Source organism: Temnothorax americanus, unplaced genomic scaffold (genome assembly GCF_048541705.1).
Source record: "Temnothorax americanus isolate GAGA-0224 unplaced genomic scaffold, ASM4854170v1 Scaffold127, whole genome shotgun sequence".
NCBI lineage: Eukaryota > Metazoa > Arthropoda > Insecta > Hymenoptera > Formicidae > Temnothorax > Temnothorax americanus.
This window is the reverse complement of record NW_027509261.1, coordinates 89,560-109,041: the sequence shown is the minus strand read 5'-3', so window position 1 is coordinate 109,041 and position 19,482 is coordinate 89,560. Positions and strand designations below refer to the sequence as shown.

Sequence of the window (19,482 nt, the reverse complement as noted above, 5' to 3'; positions counted from 1 at the left end):
GACATGCAGCCGAACGCGACTTCGTCGCGGTGCTGAGTTTTCGATCTCAAACAATTAATATAATCCTCAGGAATTTACAAATTGGAGCACTGTTTTTGATAGCTGAGTAACTGAAAAATTTCACGAGTTAACACATTTATAAATATTTTATAGATAATAAAATTTTTACCTTTTAAAGCTCCAGCGAAATCTGGATCCACATTTTACAACTACAAAGGACAGCACAGCATCGTACTCATGGCCTTGGTATCGGGAGATTATAAGTTTCTGATGGTGGATATTGGAGCTCAAGGTCGTCATAGTGATGGAGGTGTATTTAAAAACTCCGAAATAGGTCGTCGATTTAGTGCAGGCCTAATGAACTTGCCTTCTCCAAATATTATTGACCCAGCACACTCGTACGCACTTCCATATGTAATCGTTGGAGATGAAGCTTTTTAGCTGAACACCTTTACTATGAGGCCGTACCCAGGACGAAACATTACTCCAGAAAAACGAATTTTCAACTACAGATTGTCCAGGGCACGAAGAGTAGTTGAGAATGCATTCGGTATCATGACAGCACGATGGAGAATCTACCATAAGCCTATGAACACATCACTAGCTACAACCGAATCAATTGTACAAGCTACTGTTTGCCTGCACAATTTTATGATGACAAGAGATTGCTACTGTAACAACAACTTTGCAGATCATATGGATTGTCATGGTATCATAGCGAACGGTGCGTGGCGAGAAAATATACCACTAGCAGGTGCAATTGAGGATTATCATGGTGCCCGTGCAACTAATTATTCAAGACAAGCATCTGAGATCAGAGATCGATTTGCCGACTATTTTATGACCAAAGGAGCTGTACCCTGGCAATGGCAAATATAGCAAACAAAATTTTATATATAATTAATAAATTATATATATAAATACGGGCAATAATCTTGTAACTTTATACGTATTAAAGTTTATTTTAAACATATTTTTATACAGTCTTAAATTTCAGTTTCTTTCAAAACTGTTTTGTACTCTGATGCTGCAGCCGCACGCATCACCGGCAAGGACTAGGAAGGAGGAGACGAAGGGGCCGGACTGTATGGGAGCAATATGGCGTGTTAGACGCGGAATTCGTCTTCGAGCAGTCACCCGTTAAATTTTACTGCATTCCTTGTTCTCTTATTATCTTTTAAAACCCGTCGAGAGTAGATATAAGAACAGCGTTTGCGTCCCGAGGATGGGAACATAATTATTTAACGTTCTTAAATTAGGATTTTCCTTTTTGTCGCCCACGGCCTTGTACACTAGTCTCTTATTTCCCGTCGGGTCACAGTGCGAACAATGGTCCCATCCGGCGCACCAGTAATTAAAAGGTCAATTTGCCGCGCCGAAATACTTCGTTTTATTTGCGTTCATTCGTAGTTGGTTTGGAGACGATGGAGCCACGCGATTTTATTGTGTTCCCGTCGGCACGGGTACGGGAGGTCACGCGGCGGCGTGACAGGGCGAAAGCCCAAGCACACTTTCCAGGAAAAGGTTCACGTGCGGATGGCCGAAGAATTTCCCTACACTAGGGAGGACGAGATGGCGCGCGGATGTGAAATGGCGGACCGTCCGGGAACTCGCACTAGGTGCGTCGTCTACGGGAGTTAGACACTCCCGACGTCTAGGGGCACTTCGCCGAGCCCACGAAACCGGGTCCCGCCGAGATCCGTCGGTCAAATAGCAAAATGGCGGACCGTCCGGGAACTCGCACTAGGTGCGTCGTCTATGGGAGTTAGACACTCCCGACGTCTAGGGGCACTTCGCCGAGCCCACGAAACCAAGTCCCGTCGAGATCGGTCGGCCGGGTAGCAAAATGGCGGACCGTCCGGGAACTTGCACTAGGTGCATCGTCTACGGGAGTAAGACACTCCCGACGTCTAGGGGCACTTCGCCGAGCCCACGAAACCAAGTCCCGTCGAGATCGGTCGGCCGGGTAGCAAAATGGCGAACTGTCCGGGAACTTGCACTAGGTGCATCGTCTACGGGAGTTAGACACTCCCGACGTCTAGGGGCACTTCGCTGAGCCCACGAAACCAAGTCCCGTCGAGATCGGTCGGCCGGGTAGCAAAATGGCGGACCGTCCGGGAACTCGCACTAGGTGCGTCATCCACGGGAGTCGGACACTCCCGACGTCTAGGGGCGCGTCGCCGAGCCCACGAAACCGTGTCCCGTCGAGATCCGTCAGCCGGGGGGCGAAATAGCGGACCGTCCGGGAACTCGCACTAGGTGCGTCGTCTACGGGAGGTGGACACTCCCGACGTCTAGGGGCACTTCGCCGAGCCCACGAAACCGGGTCCCGTCGAGATGCGTTGGTCGGTTGGCAAGATGGCGGACCGTCCGGGAACTCGCACTAGGTGCGTCGTCTACGGGGAAAAAACGTTCACGATTGACGGGGACGTCCGCGTGAACGTTCAGATCCGGTCGCCGTCGAAATCCGACGACCGGGAACGAAGTTAGAAAACCGTCCGCCATCTCGCGAACTGGACATCTTCTGCGGGGATAAACCGCGGGAATCGCGATACCAGGTCCGGAATAGGAGCCGAGAGGGGTCGGCGTCGTTGGCGAGCCCGGTGCTCTGCACCCGGGCACCTTCTTCGGGGAAGTCGCCCGGATGGGGATACTAGAGGGAGTAATAGACCTGGCGCACGGGTCGGCGTCAACGGCCAAGCGAGAATAAAAAATTTGGAAAACGACTACCCTGTTGCCAGGACGGAGCAGCCGCGCAAGCGCGATAAGCGTGGAAATTTCCACGGGGTTCGGCGCGATCGGCGTAAACACCCGCGTGGAAAATTACCGGCGGCCAACGCGTAGGTAACGGCGAGAGAAAGCGGGAGATACGCCCGAGTGGGGGTATACGGTACCGATAGTGGGGAGCTCGAGCAAGACGAGCAACTCGAGGCAGTGGGTGCGTTCAGCCGATACTCTGCTAGCCTAGCAATCGCGAGCAGTCGCTCGTTTTCGCTCGTTTCCTCTCCTTTTAATCCATTGGGTCAAAGGAGAGGAAACGAGCGAAAACGAGCGACTGCTCGCGATTGCTAGGCTAGTAGAGTATCGGCTGAACGCACCCAGTCTCTCGGGGATGTTTGAGCGTATAACACGTAATAAGATTCGCTCCGTGTCGTCGCGCTAAGTCACCGCGATCGTCAAACAAGTTCGAGAATTACGGCTCGCCAACATTCGTAACAACCGGAAACGCCCGCGGAACGCGTTAATTGTCGTCTTTACATTGACGAACGGCCTTTTTAGACCGAAATAACTTCGTGCGTCGTAGATAAACGGGGCGTGTGTGCCTACGTATCCAAGCGTCCGACATTTTTTGTGACTTCAACTTTTGTGAACAACCAACACTCTCTCTCTCTCTCTCTGGAAATCAATAATATTGAATAAATTAAACAATGTTTTCATAAAAAATATCGAGAATTTATTAAATTGGACTTACCTTCTGACGGCCTGATCCATTGTCGTCGATCACTCGAAGTCCCTCGTTGATCCTGGATTCCGGTGGCAGCGACGATCCTGATCGATGACGGCGATGATCCAGCGGTGGCAGGAACCGGAAAAAAGAAGAGAATTAGTCTAATTGATTGTTCGAGATACCGTTCGATACTTACCTTCTCGGTGGTTCAAAGGTCAAACCGAGTGGCGACCGTTGATTTCAAGGGACACGTAGCGTTGATTCGTGCCTCCAATAGTACCGTCCGGTTACAATGCATTATCACAGTCGTAGAAAAGTATAAAAATGTAACAATTACATATTTAGTATAAAATATACACGTACGCTATAAAATATACATAACTTTCAATAGTCTATAGAGTAACATATCTAATACAGTAAGGTTATTATCATAGAAAAAAAATGCTATGTAAGTGTTTGTACTCTAAGGCCGGCTTCACACCTTAGCAGAAAAACAGAAAAGCAGAAGCAAATCAGAACTCTCACTCATAGTAAGCAGTATGTATTGGTATATACTATTACATACTGCTTACTATGAGTGAGAATTCTGATTGGGTTTTGCTTTCCTGCTTTTCTGCTAAGATGTGAAGCCCGCCTGATACACAGTCGTAGAAGAGTAGAAAAATTAAAAAATAAAAAGTAAAAAAAATAAAAAAAGAATAAATGCTATATAAACTTATATAAAAGGTTCGTTTGGCTTGTTTGTTATAAACTAAAGTAAGGTAAGGTCTTTTTCGTTATGAAGCTAACTTATCCTGAGCATCTATCAGAGACATCGTTATTCTTCGTATCAACTTTGTCGCAGCTTGTTTTGGGAGTGCTCTCATTTCATTTTCTAAATAAAGAAGAAAAGACCCAATCTTATCGGGTATAGTTGGATCCATTTGTTTCTTATAGAAATTTTCAAATTGCTCTGACAAAGGTTTGGTATGTTGGGGACTCTTAAGTCTTTTTCCTTTGGAAGAACAGCTTGCCTCCGATGCTTCTACTTCAGCATTGGGACGTTTATTTTTCGAGAGGCTGCTTATGGTCCTATAATTAAAAATATACATAGTGTACGTACATTCTTCATTTATTTTGCTTTCTCTCAGGAAATATTTTTCAAGAAGTTAGTTGAATAATAATAAGAGAAATAGGATCGTAACGATATACAAACAATTAGAATCAAAAGCCATGCGATCCAAGCTTAGGTCTTTGACAGCCTTATATTAGTTTCTGTATACATATATGTCTATATATATACATATAATTTTTCCAACAAACTGCGCGCCGATTATTTGTCGGACTTAAAACACAGTAATTGTTAGAATTAAAAACCCTTCCCTCCCCGGAATTAAATCGACTCGATTTAATTATCTAAAAACTGAAAAGAAAATTATATGTATATATATAGACATATATATATACAGAAACTAATATAAGGCTGTCAAAGACCTAAGCTTGAATCGCATGGCTTTTGATTCTAATTGTTTGAAGTTAGTTGAAGTTGTGTAAATATTTAAACGTTACTAATAATCTAGAAAGATAAGTTTTTGACATAAGATAGCACATAGATAACTCTCAGATACTATACTTTCTTTTTTAAAAAAATAGCATAATTTAAAAAAATATAATTTTTTCAAATCTGACAATGTAATTCATTAAAACTGCTATCGAACGTCAGAAATTTGAATACATATATGTTTCTTAAAAATGTGATTACTTTTTCACAAAATGTATAATATTGGAAATCAAATGTAATAATTTGAATGTATTTAACTTACGATTGCTATTTATCATAGCAAGAACCAACAAAGAAAACTTTGAAAATTTTTTATCTCATAATTTAAGAAATTACTAATAATTATTTATGACAACCCTGCCAAAAATAACCGATTAAATCCGATTAAAAATTTTGAATCCGCATGAATCTGGATTCTTGATCCGGAAATCACGGATTTATAACGGTTACACCGATCAAAACCGATTGAAACGGATTGGTATTTAACAATGTAATTTCAATCGGTTCCTATCGGTTTGAATCGTTACACGCAGAAAATTTTTCTGGAAAATACCAGTATACACGAACAAAGTAAATACCATACTAATCTTGCACGGCTAAAATATAGTCATAATATGCAAAAAATTTCAAGAAAATATAGGAAATTTAGAAAGCAAAGAATAAAAATATGGCTGATGGACAGAAAACGAGATGTCTGTTGCAGTCATGGCAAAAACACAAGTTGCTGTTATAGGCTGTGGCGGTCAGCTGTCTGCCACGAGCGAACTTGAGAACGCTGTAGAAACCCTGCCGAGCTACCCTAGATATAGGGGTCGATGTTGAATCTTAATCACGCGAGAATATACCGGCGATGCGCCGCGTAGCGGGCGCAAGCCGAACCCTTTCGCCGCGCGAGCCCGCGTTGCCGCTCGCGCCGCGCGCCTTCCGTCGTCTATAAACATCTCAGTATAGAACTTTTTTTACTTTTCTCATATTTCCTTGTTAGTATGGCAAACTTATTTACCTTTAGGTTACAATTAAGATGTATCTGATCAAACTATTACTTTTCTTTGTCATATATTAATTTCCGGTTGAATACGCGTATATTCTACCGGTGTGATGTAAATCTAGTACATTTTATTATGAGTATTCTACATTATTCGAGAAAAATTTTCTGCGTGTATGATATTTCATAACGATTATACCGATTGGAAACGATTGAAACGGATTCGTACTCAAAGATGTAATTTCACTCGTTTTCTATCGGTTTGAATCAGTCTAAATAGTTATGACTTCGTGAACTCCAAAATCACGAAATTATAATGATTTAAACGGATTGACTGAGACCGATTCAAACTGATAAAATCCGTGAATTCCGGATATATAAACAGGATTATTTACTACTTTATTATAATTCCATTCTTTGTACTACAAATTTATTACAATGTGCAGTATTTATTTAACCTTTCGAAAACACACCTTTTTTTCATTTACGGAGAATCTGACTCTACACACACTTTGATCGTCCACCATTTTAAATTGACGAGTGCAATCAGCTTTAAAAAATTCCCAGATGTACTTGAAAAATTGTTAAATCAATTAATATAAATAAAAAGTGCCATTGAAATTATTTACATATTTTAAAAAATTAAAAAAAAAATTTGTTTTTCTTTTAAATTTTTTAAAATATGTAAATAATTCTAAGGGCACTTTTTATTTATATCAATTAATTTAACAATTTTTCAAGTACATCTGGGAATTTTTTAAAGCTGATCGCACTTGTCAATTTAAAATGGTGGACGATCAAAATGTGTGTAGAGTCAGATTAACAGTGTTCTTTAAAAAAAAAAAGTTTTTTACAAAAAAAATTTAATTTTTTTGTTTAATATTTTTGGTTAAAAATTTTTTTGGCAAAAAAAAAGAAAAAAAGAGTCAAATTAACCCTGTGTGTTCTCGAAGGGTTAAATAAAAACATTTTACAGTTTTGCAAATATGGAATTCATGACTTTACCAAAAGGAAATCCTGTAGTAAGAACTCTATTACGTAAAAATGATGTGTTATATACAATTTTAATGATTAAAGCGGATTTAATCCAATTCACATAGCTACTCTTTCACTACCCAATTTAAATAAATTAAGCGCAGATACGATTGAAACCGATTGAGTATTAGAATTTAGATGAATCCGGAAATATCGCATTAAATCCGATTTCGGTGTTGTATTAAAATTTCACGATTGATGCGGATTCAATACGATTCATGTGGTCATTTTATTTACCCGATTAAAATGAATTAAGATTAATACAATTGAAACCGATTCAGTCGGATTCAGATGAATCCGGAAATATCGCATTAAATCCGATTTTGGTGTTGTATTAAAATTTTACGATTGATGCGGATTCAACACGATTCATGTGCTTACTTTATTCACCCAATTAAAATGGATGTGCATTAATACGATTGAAACTGATAACGACGGATTCAGATTAATCCGGAAATGCCGAATTAAAAACGATTTCGATTGATTTGTTATTAGAACCAATTCACTTCCAATCGGGCATCCGATTAACCGGATTGAAAACGCATTCATTCCGATTTAATTTCACCAAATTTAATACGGAACCAATCGGATTTAATCGGTCATTTTTAGCAGGGAATTGTCACTGAATAATTGACAACAAAGTAGTAGTGTACGTTTAAATTTAAATATCGTTTATGCTAAATATTATACAAGCCAAACATTGTAATTTTTCCAGATTTATTTTTTACATTGAGGTCTTTGTGAAGTAAAGAAAATTACGAAAAAGCAATGTACAAATTACAATTGTACCCTTTTCTATGATTGTATACGGTAATTAAGGGACTTACGATCTATATTCTACACTGGGACGGAGGAATTCCAACTGCGTAAAATATTTCCAATTGGTTTTGTTCATTGTAACACTGCCACTGCGTTTTGAATTTGTTTCCTCTGTGAGTATAATTTTACGAAACGATCTCTTAAGGATTTGAATGTTTTCTGACTCCACCCAGTCTGTACACCTGAAAATGATATTACGATATTCACTGATAGTATATATGTATAACCAACCCCTATTCTATTTGCCGAAAGTGTGAAATCAATTTCTTCATACATGATTAAGAAGTGATATTTATGTACATCTACTGCGTAAAGAGCTGAATTTTACTTACCTAAAGCTATATCGACTTTTTGCCACAATTCTGAAGTTACTTTAAAACCCCTTCTGGCATACGGAAGTGATGTGTTCCATAACGGCTCTCGGCACAAAACTTCTCCAATGAGAAGTTCTCGACTATCTGCAGCTTGGCTTGAATGTGAATTTTCTCCTTCACTGTCTCCCGCGTTTAGTGTACATACACTATAATGCTGTTGGGCAGCTGCACTGCCTTCTATGACTGTATCACAGTTGTCGCAAATCTGTAACAGGTGAACGGATAGTGAACGCAAAGTCTATTTATATATTTGTATCTATCGCGTGAATATACATAGCATGATGTTAACATTGTAACTGGAAATCCAGATAAACTTGCATAAGTGCATAAGCATATGCATAAGAGAATGGATTGGTCTATTTTCCTTATGCACACAAATTTATGGACCAATCAGTTTTCTTATGCATAACGCATAAACATATGCATAAAAAAATTGATTGGTTCATAAACTTGTATACATATAAAGAAAATAGACCAAAAATAAATTTCTCGAACAAAAGTTCTTTTGTGTAATACATTCTTTGTGTCCTAAGCGTATCATTGTATGGTTATATTTATATAAGGCATTTGATTATACTTTCAGTACAATGTCATTTATTATTAATCTCTCTAGATTGTGAATAAATAATCTGCCAAGTGTCATGCACCGTACATGGCGTTGAAAATGAAAAGTATTGTAACAACTATAATGAAGTGAATTGTTAGGTTAGGCAACCGTATATCTGTAATAATTTATTACGAATATCATTTGGATAATAATATTAAAGTTGTATATAATCATTATCATGTAAATAAATAAATAAATTTTGAACTTACGAATGACGCTTCATTATCCGTGTACCGCTGAGACATCGTGAGATTGGGAAATTTCGTACTTTGGTGAATGCCACAACCACAACGTAACCAAAAGTCTAGCAAACAGACGTCGCGTCGTGCAAGATCTCGCGTCGGAAATGACGTCATAAAATAAAACGTTTTGATTGGATAACTCATGACGCGGCGTCGTGACGCGACGCGCGACGCATACAGTGGGAACGCACTATAAGGCCCAGCTCTCAACAGTGGCCAGTTAGCTTAACTAGTAGTTAACTCTCACTCTCCGTCTCTATCTAACCTTTGAGTTAAAAAGAGACAGAGAGTGAGAGTTAACTACTAATTAAGCTAACTGGCCACTGTTGAACTGGGCCTTAACTGAACATGACCGCATAGCAGCTAGGAGATACCTCATAGAAGTTAGCCGGACAATTTCGACTTACGACATTTTTTTTAACGAATCGATTGTTAGTCGTTTGTTATTGATTGTTAGACTAATTAGAACGTTTGTTAGTTAATAGTTTTTACGTAATCACGAAAATAATTTGTAGTGTTAATTTAGCCGGTAAATATAGAATTCTTTACAATTTTTGATTCAAACCGTTTGTTAGTTCCGAATATACTAAGTAAAGCGTTTGTTAAATCACGGTTTCGCTAAAAAAAGCGAAAAAAAGTATATCGTTTAGCTGCCGGAGAGTAGGGGTGAGACGTAGAATATGTGGTGGTTTTGGAACGCATTACGTAATAGTTTATCAACACGGGAAACATACTTAACCTATTTTCAATTTATTTGTCAGATTTGTCGTCCAGTTCATATACAGAGAGGCGAAAAAGCAGCCGGTGTCATTCTCATTGATTCGCATTAATTGTAATTTATATTAAAAACTAATCTTTCCCTGAAAACAAATAGTAGGTATACAAATATATCACTGATATTTATTTCAGCTTGTATTTCCGGCGCAACCTACTGTGATAAATATTCCGGAATCTTTGGTTGGCATAGCATTTTACTGATTTTACTACGACGCAGTTTACGAATATTCCGAACCGAGAATATTACGAACAGAGAAACCTCAACGGAATAAAGTGAATAATACCATAGAGAAAACAGTAAACGAAGTAAATATATGCAGAGAAGTCGCGGACGGCTTGCGTATATATTTCGATTTCGCATATTACCTCATCTCCTGTTATATAGGTAAGAAAAAGAGCAATATATTTTTCTGCAAAATCTTCCTTGCTAAGCAACGAACAAGCAATCCTTATTCCAAAGGAAGAATTAATGAGTAAAATTAAGGCTAGTATACATAGTCGGTTCTTATTTCAAGACAATGGCTTAAGGTTGATAATTTGATAATACGGCTCTGTTATATCTAACAATCGAGTGATTAGTTTATAACATCTCTCTCTCTCTCTCTCTCTCTCTCTCTCTCTCTCTCTCTCTCTCTTAAGATTATACTCCAGCCGGTCTTAAATATAAAAGATCCGACAATGAAATACTCCCCAGTTTTGTGGACAGGTCCCTAGACACAGAGTCCATAAGCAATCCTGCGTATTCCAATCTAGAGCGGACTAAAGCCCTGTATACTCTTCTCAGCACATAGGGATAGGAACCCCACCACTTCCTACCATTTAAGGGTCTTCATAGAATTGGCACACTTTTTTTCTAACTTTAGCATATGAGATTTCCAATTTAAGTTCTTATAAAACGTGATTCCTAAAAAAGAAATTACGTCAGAAGGGTGAATTGTTATTCCCGAAACATTCAGAGTAGCTTTGTTTTTCATTCCAACCTTATTAAAAATGCAAAATTGGGTCTTTAGCGGAGATAATACCAAACCAATTTCCTTCAGCACACGGTCAATATGACGGATGGCGCGTTCAAGATTCTTGATACCGTTAGCCTCCGACGGGGAGGATGAATAAAGACAAATGTCGTCCACGTATTGGAGAATGTGCACGTCATTCTGACCGAACTTATCTATATGACTCACATATAAAGTATATAATATAGGGCTCATAACGCTGCCCTGCGGTAGGCCCCGATAAGCGAATCTCTTCTCATTCACCCCATGGAAACTACACGAAGCCTTCCTGAAAGAAACAGAGTTAGAAATAAATGTTTTAATAAGAGGGGTAAGGCCAAGAGAGCAGGCCAGTGTACCAACAAGGATATCCGGGAGAACGGAGTCATAAGCTGATTTTACATCAAGAAACACAGCGGGAGTAGCTCGTTTCTCGCCAAACCCTATAAGAATATCTGTATATAAAATTGTTAAATTATCGAGACAGCTTCTTTGTTTTCTGAACCCGTATTGCGAATCCGGAATAAGCTTGTTGACCTCAAGCCACCAGAGAAGCCTCTGGTGCTTGCCAGAGAGATTATTAACCAGCCTCTCCATGACCTTACAAATAAAGGCACGATGAAGGTGAAATGGGCCTAAATTTGCTATTAGAACCTTGTTTAGGGATAAAAAAGACAAGATAATCCCTCCACTCGTCAGGAAAATTACCTTCCTCAAACAACAGGTTGTAAATTTTGAGGAGAAAAGACCTACCTAAAGGGGAGAATTTCTTAATGACCCTATAATCAATACTATTAAGCCCAAGGCTAGATCCGATGTTAACTGATTCCAGAGCCCAATCGAGCTCCTTGGGAAGAAAAGGTAAGTCGAGGAAGGGGTCAGTGCCCGGGGAAGTAAGAGAAAAGGTAGGAGGGGGCGGGGGAGCCCAAGGAGGAAAGAGGTCATCAATCTAATTGCGGACGCTCTCAATTTTTTCCACCGGAATAGCTCGGCCCGTTTCAGTCCGGTTCCATCTAGAATTGAACCTTTTCATGGTGTCTCAAACCATTTTGGGATTTGTATCCCTTTTGAGAGATTTGGCAAATTTTTTAAATTCTTCAAGTTTAATCTTCCTGAGTCCTTTCCTTGTTTCATTATATTGATGTCTATAAGATTCGTAGTCTGTAACCTCCCCTGTGTTTAGAAAGGTTTGTAACTTCTCTTTTCTTGAGGAGATGAGAGCATCGCACTCCTCAGACCACCAAATACCTGGGGGATGGGGGGGAGAGGAAGGAGGATTACGCGGATCACCCGGGGAAGCCTCCATCAATGCCTTTTCAACGATCGCTAGAAAAGTCGAATATAGTTCTGTAGAAGTAGATTGCCGAGATGACATCAATAGTCTAAGATCCTTGTCCATATTTGAACTAAACAGTTCCCAATCCGTGTACTTATTATATAACCTAGGCCTCTTTCGAAGGGAGGGAGTGGAACCTTTGACCACCGAAGACGTACTTAAAATCGGGAAATGATCCGAACCCCAGGTATCATCCAAGGTCCGACTCCTAAATTTAGAGGCGATGGAAACATGACACAGCGTCAAATCTATAACCGAAGGGCCGCACAAAGCATTACCCCGAAAGGATAGAGCACCATCACCTATAAGGACAAGCTCTGTATCCTCAATTGCCGACGATAAGGATCTACCCGATTGGCAGAGGAAAGAGGATCCCCACAGAGGACTATGGGCGTTGTAGTCACCTACAAATATACATTTATTAATTTTATTGCCATTGCCATTAAAGTCATCAAATTGAGTAAAAAATCTTAACCAATCGTTTTCTGAAATTTGGCCACCTTGCGGAGGCCTGTAACAAGTAACAAGAAACAGATTCTCACAAGAAAAGAAAATCTCAATCGCGCAGGCCTCGACTTTACCCGCACAGTCCTCCGTAACGGGGACCTCTCTTATTGAGGCAGATAGTTTATCGCGTCTATAGTAAGGATAAGAGCCGCGAGGGAAGGGGTGCGCTACCGTCCAGGTAGCATAAGCGACAAGCTAGCGGTCGAGCACTTGATCGTTCGGGTGTTTTCGGAGGAACTCGGGTCTTTAGCGAAAGCGCCGGGAAGCCTGCGTGCTTCCGTCTCTTAACCGTCGACTCGAGAGAGTGATAGTCGCGTTACTTCTCAAGTGCTATTTTTGCAATAAAGAAAGGTTGTAGAAAATACGCGTCGTTAATTCCAGCTCTCCGATCCCTTTCTCTCAGAAAAATCCTTAACATCTCTATATTTAAGAGAATGGCTAACCAATATAGCCACCCCTCCGCCTCTGCTGCCATTAATCCTGTCCCGTAATCTGACGAAGGATTTCTAATCAAATCCTTTGATTAAAAAATTAAATTGCGGTTTAAGCCACGTCTCCGCGACACAGTCGAATCATGTACTCTGCTTTTCCAGGTCTTGATAGCGCTGTAAAATAGAGTGTGCATTCCATTGTACGAGTTTGAATTTATCTATCGGCTTGTTAGACATAATGAAAGTTATAAATAAAAGAAATAATAAGAGTAATAAACTCTTGAGAAATATATATAAGTAACTTAGATTAAAAATATATGCGAGTAAACTGACGCTTAAAAACAAATGCCAAGAAAAGAAAAAACACACATGTAAGATTGAAAATGCAAATACAAAAATTCTTTAACCCAGAAAAGTAAAATAATAAAATAAAATAAATAAAAAAGAACACAAAAAACTTAGCACTATTCCTTGGTTCCTTGGTTCCTTTGTGAAACCTCATGGTGTTCTCAAGTCTCATCAGCAGGACATCTAGATCCTTCATGAGGGTCGCCTTTTCCAGAATTTCGAGCAGCTTGGATGAGAATTCCGGAGCACAATTCCTGAGGCATGCAGCGAAAGATCTTCCTTTTGGATGAGAGTGGAGAATAGCCGGAGTGTTTGTCATAGAGACGCCCATCTTCGATGGAAGTTGTGGAAAGTTCTTCAAAGAGAGAGATGGTGCAGCGCGATCTTCGGAGGAAGAGCTATTTTTCTCCCTTTTCTGTATCAAGGCCCTAGCCTCAAAAAAGGGCAAGTTATCGACAGCCATTACCCTGAAGATCTCGAGATTTTTCAAATATTTGGGACATTTCCTGTCAGTGGTGGCGTGAGCTTCCTCGCAGTTTATGCATTTTTTTGTTTAGTGCAGGGAGCCTCTTTTGAACTTTGATGATCCCCGCCTGCGCATTGTAGACATCTAGGACTCTTCTCGCAAAACTTCGATAAGTGACCAAAAAGGCCGCAGTTGAAGCAAAGCCTTACAGACCTCTGATATGGTGCCGTATGGATTATCGTCTGGAGAATATTGATTTGTTCCGGTAAATCCTCGCCCATCTTTTGGATATAGATAGAGCTCTAAAAAAGTAGGTATTCTCGTCCGCCATTTTTTAACTAAACACATGAAAACATAACCTTTTCGTAAACGTCAATACGCTTTTCGGTATTCGTATGTATTTGACCGGAAATGAATGTCCGGGAAAGAATCTACCATATGAAATCGTTTGTATTTCGTATGAAGACTTTTGAAGTGCAATTGAAAAGGTTTGTGAGTCATTCGTTTAATTGTAATTAATTAATTATTTTTACACCATGCATTTAACCGAAATAGATAAATTAATAAATTTTTTATACACGGAATCGTTTGTATTTTGTATGAAGAGTTATGAAGTGTGATTAAAAAGGTTTGTGAGTCACTTAGATAATTTTAATTAAATATTTATAAACTTGGTAATTAGCCGAATTATAGATTTTTAGTTATTCATGTTAAAAGAAGAAGGCGCTAGTGTTCCCGAAGGTCTGTCTGCAATCAGAATTAATATGAACGTTTTAAAAATTATTTTATACTGAAATAAATAAATATACAGGCTAATAAGTCTGTAGCTATAAGCAATAGTTGCTAAATTAAGTTTGTAAAGATGTACCAGCTGTGCAGGGTAAAGAGCAGGTTATCTCAAACGCCCTGCCACAACCCAATTAAAAGAGACTTAAATGTCATTACCGCTGAGAAGTACTTCTTGCCATTTAAGTTAGCATGTCAGAGCAACCGAATTGTCCATTGCGTTCCACCTTAAATTTTTTTTACAGTCGTTTATTAGGATTGCCCTACTTTTAAATTGAGCATTTTTAATGTATTATTATTATTAAACTACCGATATCGATATATTATTAGTAATTTAATATTAAAACTTGACAGAGTGACGTAAACTAATTCGCTCATAGTATTATAACAAAGTATTATGCATTCAAATTCTCGAAAGCTAGCTTCTTTACTATGCTCTTTCTTTACGTCAATCGATTCAGATAAAAATCTCCGAAGTCTTTCTTTCTCTCGCGATATTCCTAGAGTAAAACTGTACAAAAACTCTACGAAAGTGGCGATATTTTCCACGGATCTGGTTTGAGTCTCGGCTTTTGGGGAAGGTACGCATGTAGAAAGAGTACGCCAACACAGTTTATCCTGCTAAAATGGTTATCAATCCCTATAAGTTCTTTATTGTTTACACATAAATTATAGAATATCTAAACGTTTCTTTTTTTTCGATGTCCTGTGAAATTGTACAATAGAGTTACAAATAAAGATAAAGCCACACTTTACGTATAATCTGATTCAGTCTTTGCTAATGTTACATAATAACGTGCGAAAGAACTAACAGTTAGACTATTTAAGAGGCTATTTAAGAATTTTAATTAAGATACTGAAAGCATAAAACTGTTCAGCTAGCTTTACACAAAGATATTGGTCTTCTTCTTTATGAAATCGTCAAATTATGATTATGATACATTTCTACATTATCACCAGCATCGAATCTAATCTTATTTATCGTGATACTCTTGAGAAACTGTTAATCCATTGTCTTAACTCGATCGCGGCGCAGAACTGCGTCCACCAATGTTGTTCCTCTCCCTCCAATCGATTCCCGTAAAAGCTGTCTACATATTGAACAGTCGATACAACGACGGCGGATTAGTCTGAAATTAAGCACACGTTAACAATCACTCTTCTTACTAAAATCACAATTCTCTTTTTAATTGCATACCTTGATTATGACATAGACCAGCACGGGAGTCAGATCGTCGGCAGCAGGTATGCCTTTCTCCGACGCCATGGAGAGGAGATTCATGATGGTAGTCGCGCAACGAAATACACACTGCAACTTATCCCTAGGAGTCTTATACGCCGATATCACAGCCAATTCAGCCTGCGCCCATGACCAATGGCATTCGTAATGATGAACTTTTAAAATGTGTAGGTCCTTGTGATTTGGATGAGTTACGACCTTTGCCAACTTTTTGATGTGACCGTGAAAAAGCTGGTCCCTATATACATCTCCATCTTCATTTAGATAGAGCGCATTGTGGTGCAGCCACCTGGCCACGTCCTCCGGCGAAGTACCGAGCAGTTCTTGCTCCTGCAAGTACTGCACACCCTTGCCGGGCTTCCAACTAAAGATCTTGATATCGGCCTCCCATACCTCCTTTTGTATCTGTACTTCATACTGCTCCGGCGAGTCCGGCACCTCCTTGTTGCCAGTCAGACTGGAGACTGGAGTTGGCCGACGAGAGGCTGCCAGCGCTGCCGTAACGCGGTAGCGGGGTCTCCGGCATCGTATCCGGTGGATGTGACAATGGTTGCTGATCCGCTGGCACGCTGGGATTTACGTAAAGATCCCGACTCCACTCCACCATGCATTTCAGAATAGACACGAGGCACTCGAGACCACGAATGCGCATGGATTTCTCCTGAAAGAGCAAGACACTAATATTACAAACAAAACTTTATATTGCTTGTTTCGAAGAACATTCTCTGTTCCAAATAATACACCTATCCTGTCATCCTCTTTCTTATAACGCACCTGATTTGGCAATGCACCTAGCTCCAGAGCTTGACAACCTTGAGCAATCTTAGAGAGATCATTGACGAGCTTCTCGAAGAGATTCGCTGCTGAGATCGCAATCGTAGTTAACGTAGATGTCGACGACGCTCTGGGCATCCGCACAGATCCTCGTGAGCGCATGTATGACCATCCACTTGTGCTCAAAAGAGCTGCTACAGGTCTCGAGGATGTTCATAAAGATCTCCTTAAAGAACACCTCAATCTGCATCTTGAGGTGCATCTTGAAACGGGCGAGCAGCGCCAGGAACAGCGCTAACGACAGCTCGAACACTTCCGGCACCAAAGACACGCCATTCTTCGACAGCACGACACACAAGTACTGTTTAATGGCGATAACAAACATCTCGTTAGAGCGCAATATTGGACCGGCATTCTGCAAGATTCCCAGAAGTAACTGAAGCGACAAGATCTTGGAACGGAGCTGTGCATTTTGCAGCACATGGGTGAATTTTGCAGTTACCATGTTGTCATTCTCAGTGGCTGTCTCGTCACCGTTGTTCTCCGGACTACCGTTCTCCAAACTGACTTCCTCTTCCAATGGCACCACGGATTTTACTACATCATCAAGAATACTCTTGACAATTGTTTGAGAATCAATGTCATCATTACTAGGAGCATTCTCTGGACTAACCTTGGCTTCAGTTTCGCCGTTTGCTATGACAGAACCCTCCTGCTGATGTTCCCCATCAAGCCTCACGATCTCTTCCTCCGCCTGAGTCTCCATTCGCGCAAAGATCACGTTGATCATCTGCGTGAGAGTCGCACGGGCTGTTGTTTGATTCACCAGGTTGCGCGACGCCAAGTAAACGTTGTAAACAGTACGAATTGTTTAACAGTACCGTACTCTCGTGTACCTCCACACCTCCGCTGGCTTGTCATTAGTCAGCAGAGCTTTAATAATCTGCAGCTGCACACCCTCATCGGTCTGTGAACCGGTGAAGCAACCGCAGATTGTCTCGACAATGCGCACAATCAGCAGCTTGTTAGGCTCCGTTGAATCAGGCACATTGCCAGTGAGATGGCTATATGCGATTAACTTCTGCAGGCAGTCCAGTGCTGTGTCACTACAATCCGTAGTTACTAGCTCTGACATGCTGATTCAAATGGCAAGAAGTACTTCTCAGCGGTAATGACATTTGAGTCGCTCAATTGGGCTGTGGCAGGGCGTTTGAGATAACCTCTTTACCCTGCACAGCTGGTACATCTTTGATCTCGTTACGGAGGTCCTCTGCAAGACAGAATATTAGTCACAAACTTAATTAGCAACTATCGCTTATAATTACAGGCTTAGTAGTCTGTATATTTATTTATTTCACTATAAAATAATTTTTAAAACGTTTATATTAATTCTGATTGCAGACGGACCTTCGGGAACACTAGCGCCTTCTTCTTTTAACATAAATAACTAAAAATCTATATTTCGGCTAATTACCGAGTTTATAAATATTTAGTTAAAATTATCTGGGTGACTCACAAACCTTTTTAATCACACTTCATAACTCTTCATACAAAATACAAACGATTCCGTATAAAAACTTTTATTAATTTATCTATTTCGGCTAAATGCATGGTGTAAAAATAATTAATTAATTACAATTAAACGAATGACTCACAAACCTTTTCAATTGCACTTCAAAAGTCTTCATACGAAATACAACCGATTTCATATGGTAGATTCTTTCCCGGATATTCATTTCCGGTCAAATACATACGAATCTTTTCGGTCTCGTATTCTCAGCTTATAAAATGACTGGCTGCGTTGCAATTAATTGCAGTAATAGACGCGAAAAAGGGTTTCGACTTTTTTCAATTTCCAACAAATGTGGAGCGACGAAAAAAGTGGCTTCAAAATCTTCGCCGTGAACAGATATCAACCAAGTCAGGTTATGTCTGTAAAGTAAATGTACTGTGAATTACGTCCAACGCTGTAAAAGCTGTAAATTGAAAATTAATTGTTTTCTTTATAAACGAGTGATATATCGTAAGTTACTACAGAAGTAACGCTCGCGTAAACGTAGTAACATACATGGACAAATTGAATAATGGCCGTTGCAAACCGAGAAGGAAATCGCTAGTGCCAATAACCAGAAGAAGAAGAAGAAGATGTGGCGTGTGTGGCGTGGTGGCGTAACTTACATAACCTGAAACTACCGCGTGCCGGCACGTGTTTAAATTTTGTAATTTTCAGAATAATTACTATTGCGACGCAATAACAGCTTTCGATCAGTAGAATGAACGGGACTTATTATGCGATTGTGTCCACCAGCATGCAATTAGACAGTCCCTATTCTTCATGGACAGTCCTATCGAATTACATAGGTGCTATATACTATTGTACGCGATAAAAGGTATTGCGAGTTTATAAGTACTAGTGAAATGAATTCTTTATATAATATTGGTGGATATATATTTTGCAATCAATTCAAAAAATATGTGTAACATGTACAAATGGTTTAAAATCAGTTATTTTTATCAAAAACACCAGTGCGCTATTTATTTACAAAATTAGTGCAACTAAAATGTTACACAACAAATTTGTTATATTTTCTTAATATAAAAACATTTATATTATTTTAGAAATTAGAACAAATGTTCCGTCATTATTCTAAATATTTTAATAATATCAAAAATTTGAAATCCTTTTTAATAGAAAAATTTAATAAGGTTGAGGCCGATCATATTTTGAATTGTCACCAGTTACATAAAAAAATTATAAGTTGATTTGTAGTATTT

The 19,482-nt window shown here is 39.6% G+C and overlaps 3 protein-coding genes and 1 long non-coding RNA gene across 12 annotated transcripts; 1 reads left to right on the top strand and 3 right to left on the bottom strand.

The window, feature by feature from the left end:
• Positions 1–1,066: 1,066 nt before the first annotated feature.
• LOC143893745 (uncharacterized) lies at positions 1,067–9,159 on the bottom strand. 3 transcript variants are annotated; one of them, XR_013255911.1, is made up of 6 exons: positions 9,018–9,159; positions 8,160–8,406; positions 7,836–8,009; positions 3,645–4,519; positions 3,473–3,549; positions 1,067–3,396 (listed from the first exon to the last, which is right to left on the bottom strand). XR_013255911.1 is itself a non-coding variant. In XM_077399461.1 (3 exons), exons 1-3 carry the CDS (start codon positions 9,051–9,053, stop codon positions 7,900–7,902), a joined length of 393 nt encoding a protein of 130 aa, XP_077255587.1. In that variant the 5' UTR covers positions 9,054–9,159; the 3' UTR covers positions 7,670–7,899. The 3 variants fall into 3 exon arrangements, 1 of the variants encoding a protein (XP_077255587.1); XR_013255910.1 differs by having other exon boundaries at positions 3,473–4,519; XM_077399461.1 differs by lacking the exons at positions 1,067–3,396; positions 3,473–3,549; positions 3,645–4,519 and having other exon boundaries at positions 7,670–8,009.
• Positions 9,160–9,741: 582 nt separating this feature from the next.
• LOC143893749 (uncharacterized) lies at positions 9,742–13,675 on the top strand. 4 transcript variants are annotated; one of them, XR_013255917.1, is made up of 3 exons: positions 9,742–9,882; positions 9,960–10,212; positions 13,656–13,675. It is a non-coding gene; the product is annotated as an uncharacterized LOC143893749 (long non-coding RNA). The 4 variants fall into 4 exon arrangements; XR_013255914.1 differs by lacking the exon at positions 13,656–13,675 and adding an exon at positions 12,266–13,497; XR_013255913.1 differs by lacking the exon at positions 13,656–13,675 and adding an exon at positions 12,279–13,496.
• Positions 13,676–15,402: 1,727 nt separating this feature from the next.
• Positions 15,403–16,655, bottom strand: LOC143893769 (receptor-mediated endocytosis protein 6 homolog). Its single transcript, XM_077399488.1, has 3 exons — positions 16,625–16,655; positions 15,892–16,502; positions 15,403–15,823 (listed from the first exon to the last, which is right to left on the bottom strand). Exons 1-3 carry the CDS (start codon positions 16,653–16,655, stop codon positions 15,785–15,787), a joined length of 681 nt encoding a protein of 226 aa, XP_077255614.1. The 3' UTR covers positions 15,403–15,784.
• LOC143893746 (brefeldin A-inhibited guanine nucleotide-exchange protein 2-like) lies at positions 16,467–18,516 on the bottom strand. Of its 4 annotated transcripts, none has more exons than XM_077399462.1 (4): positions 18,367–18,516; positions 17,381–17,977; positions 16,708–17,304; positions 16,467–16,594 (listed from the first exon to the last, which is right to left on the bottom strand). In XM_077399462.1, exon 3 carries the CDS (start codon positions 17,210–17,212, stop codon positions 16,766–16,768), a length of 447 nt encoding a protein of 148 aa, XP_077255588.1. In that variant the 5' UTR covers positions 17,213–17,304; positions 17,381–17,977; positions 18,367–18,516; the 3' UTR covers positions 16,467–16,594; positions 16,708–16,765. The 4 variants fall into 4 exon arrangements, with proteins under 4 accessions (XP_077255588.1, XP_077255589.1, XP_077255590.1 ...); XM_077399463.1 differs by lacking the exon at positions 18,367–18,516 and adding an exon at positions 18,115–18,164; XM_077399464.1 differs by lacking the exon at positions 18,367–18,516 and having other exon boundaries at positions 16,708–17,280; positions 17,381–18,046.
• Between the last annotated feature and the right edge of the window lie 966 nt (positions 18,517–19,482).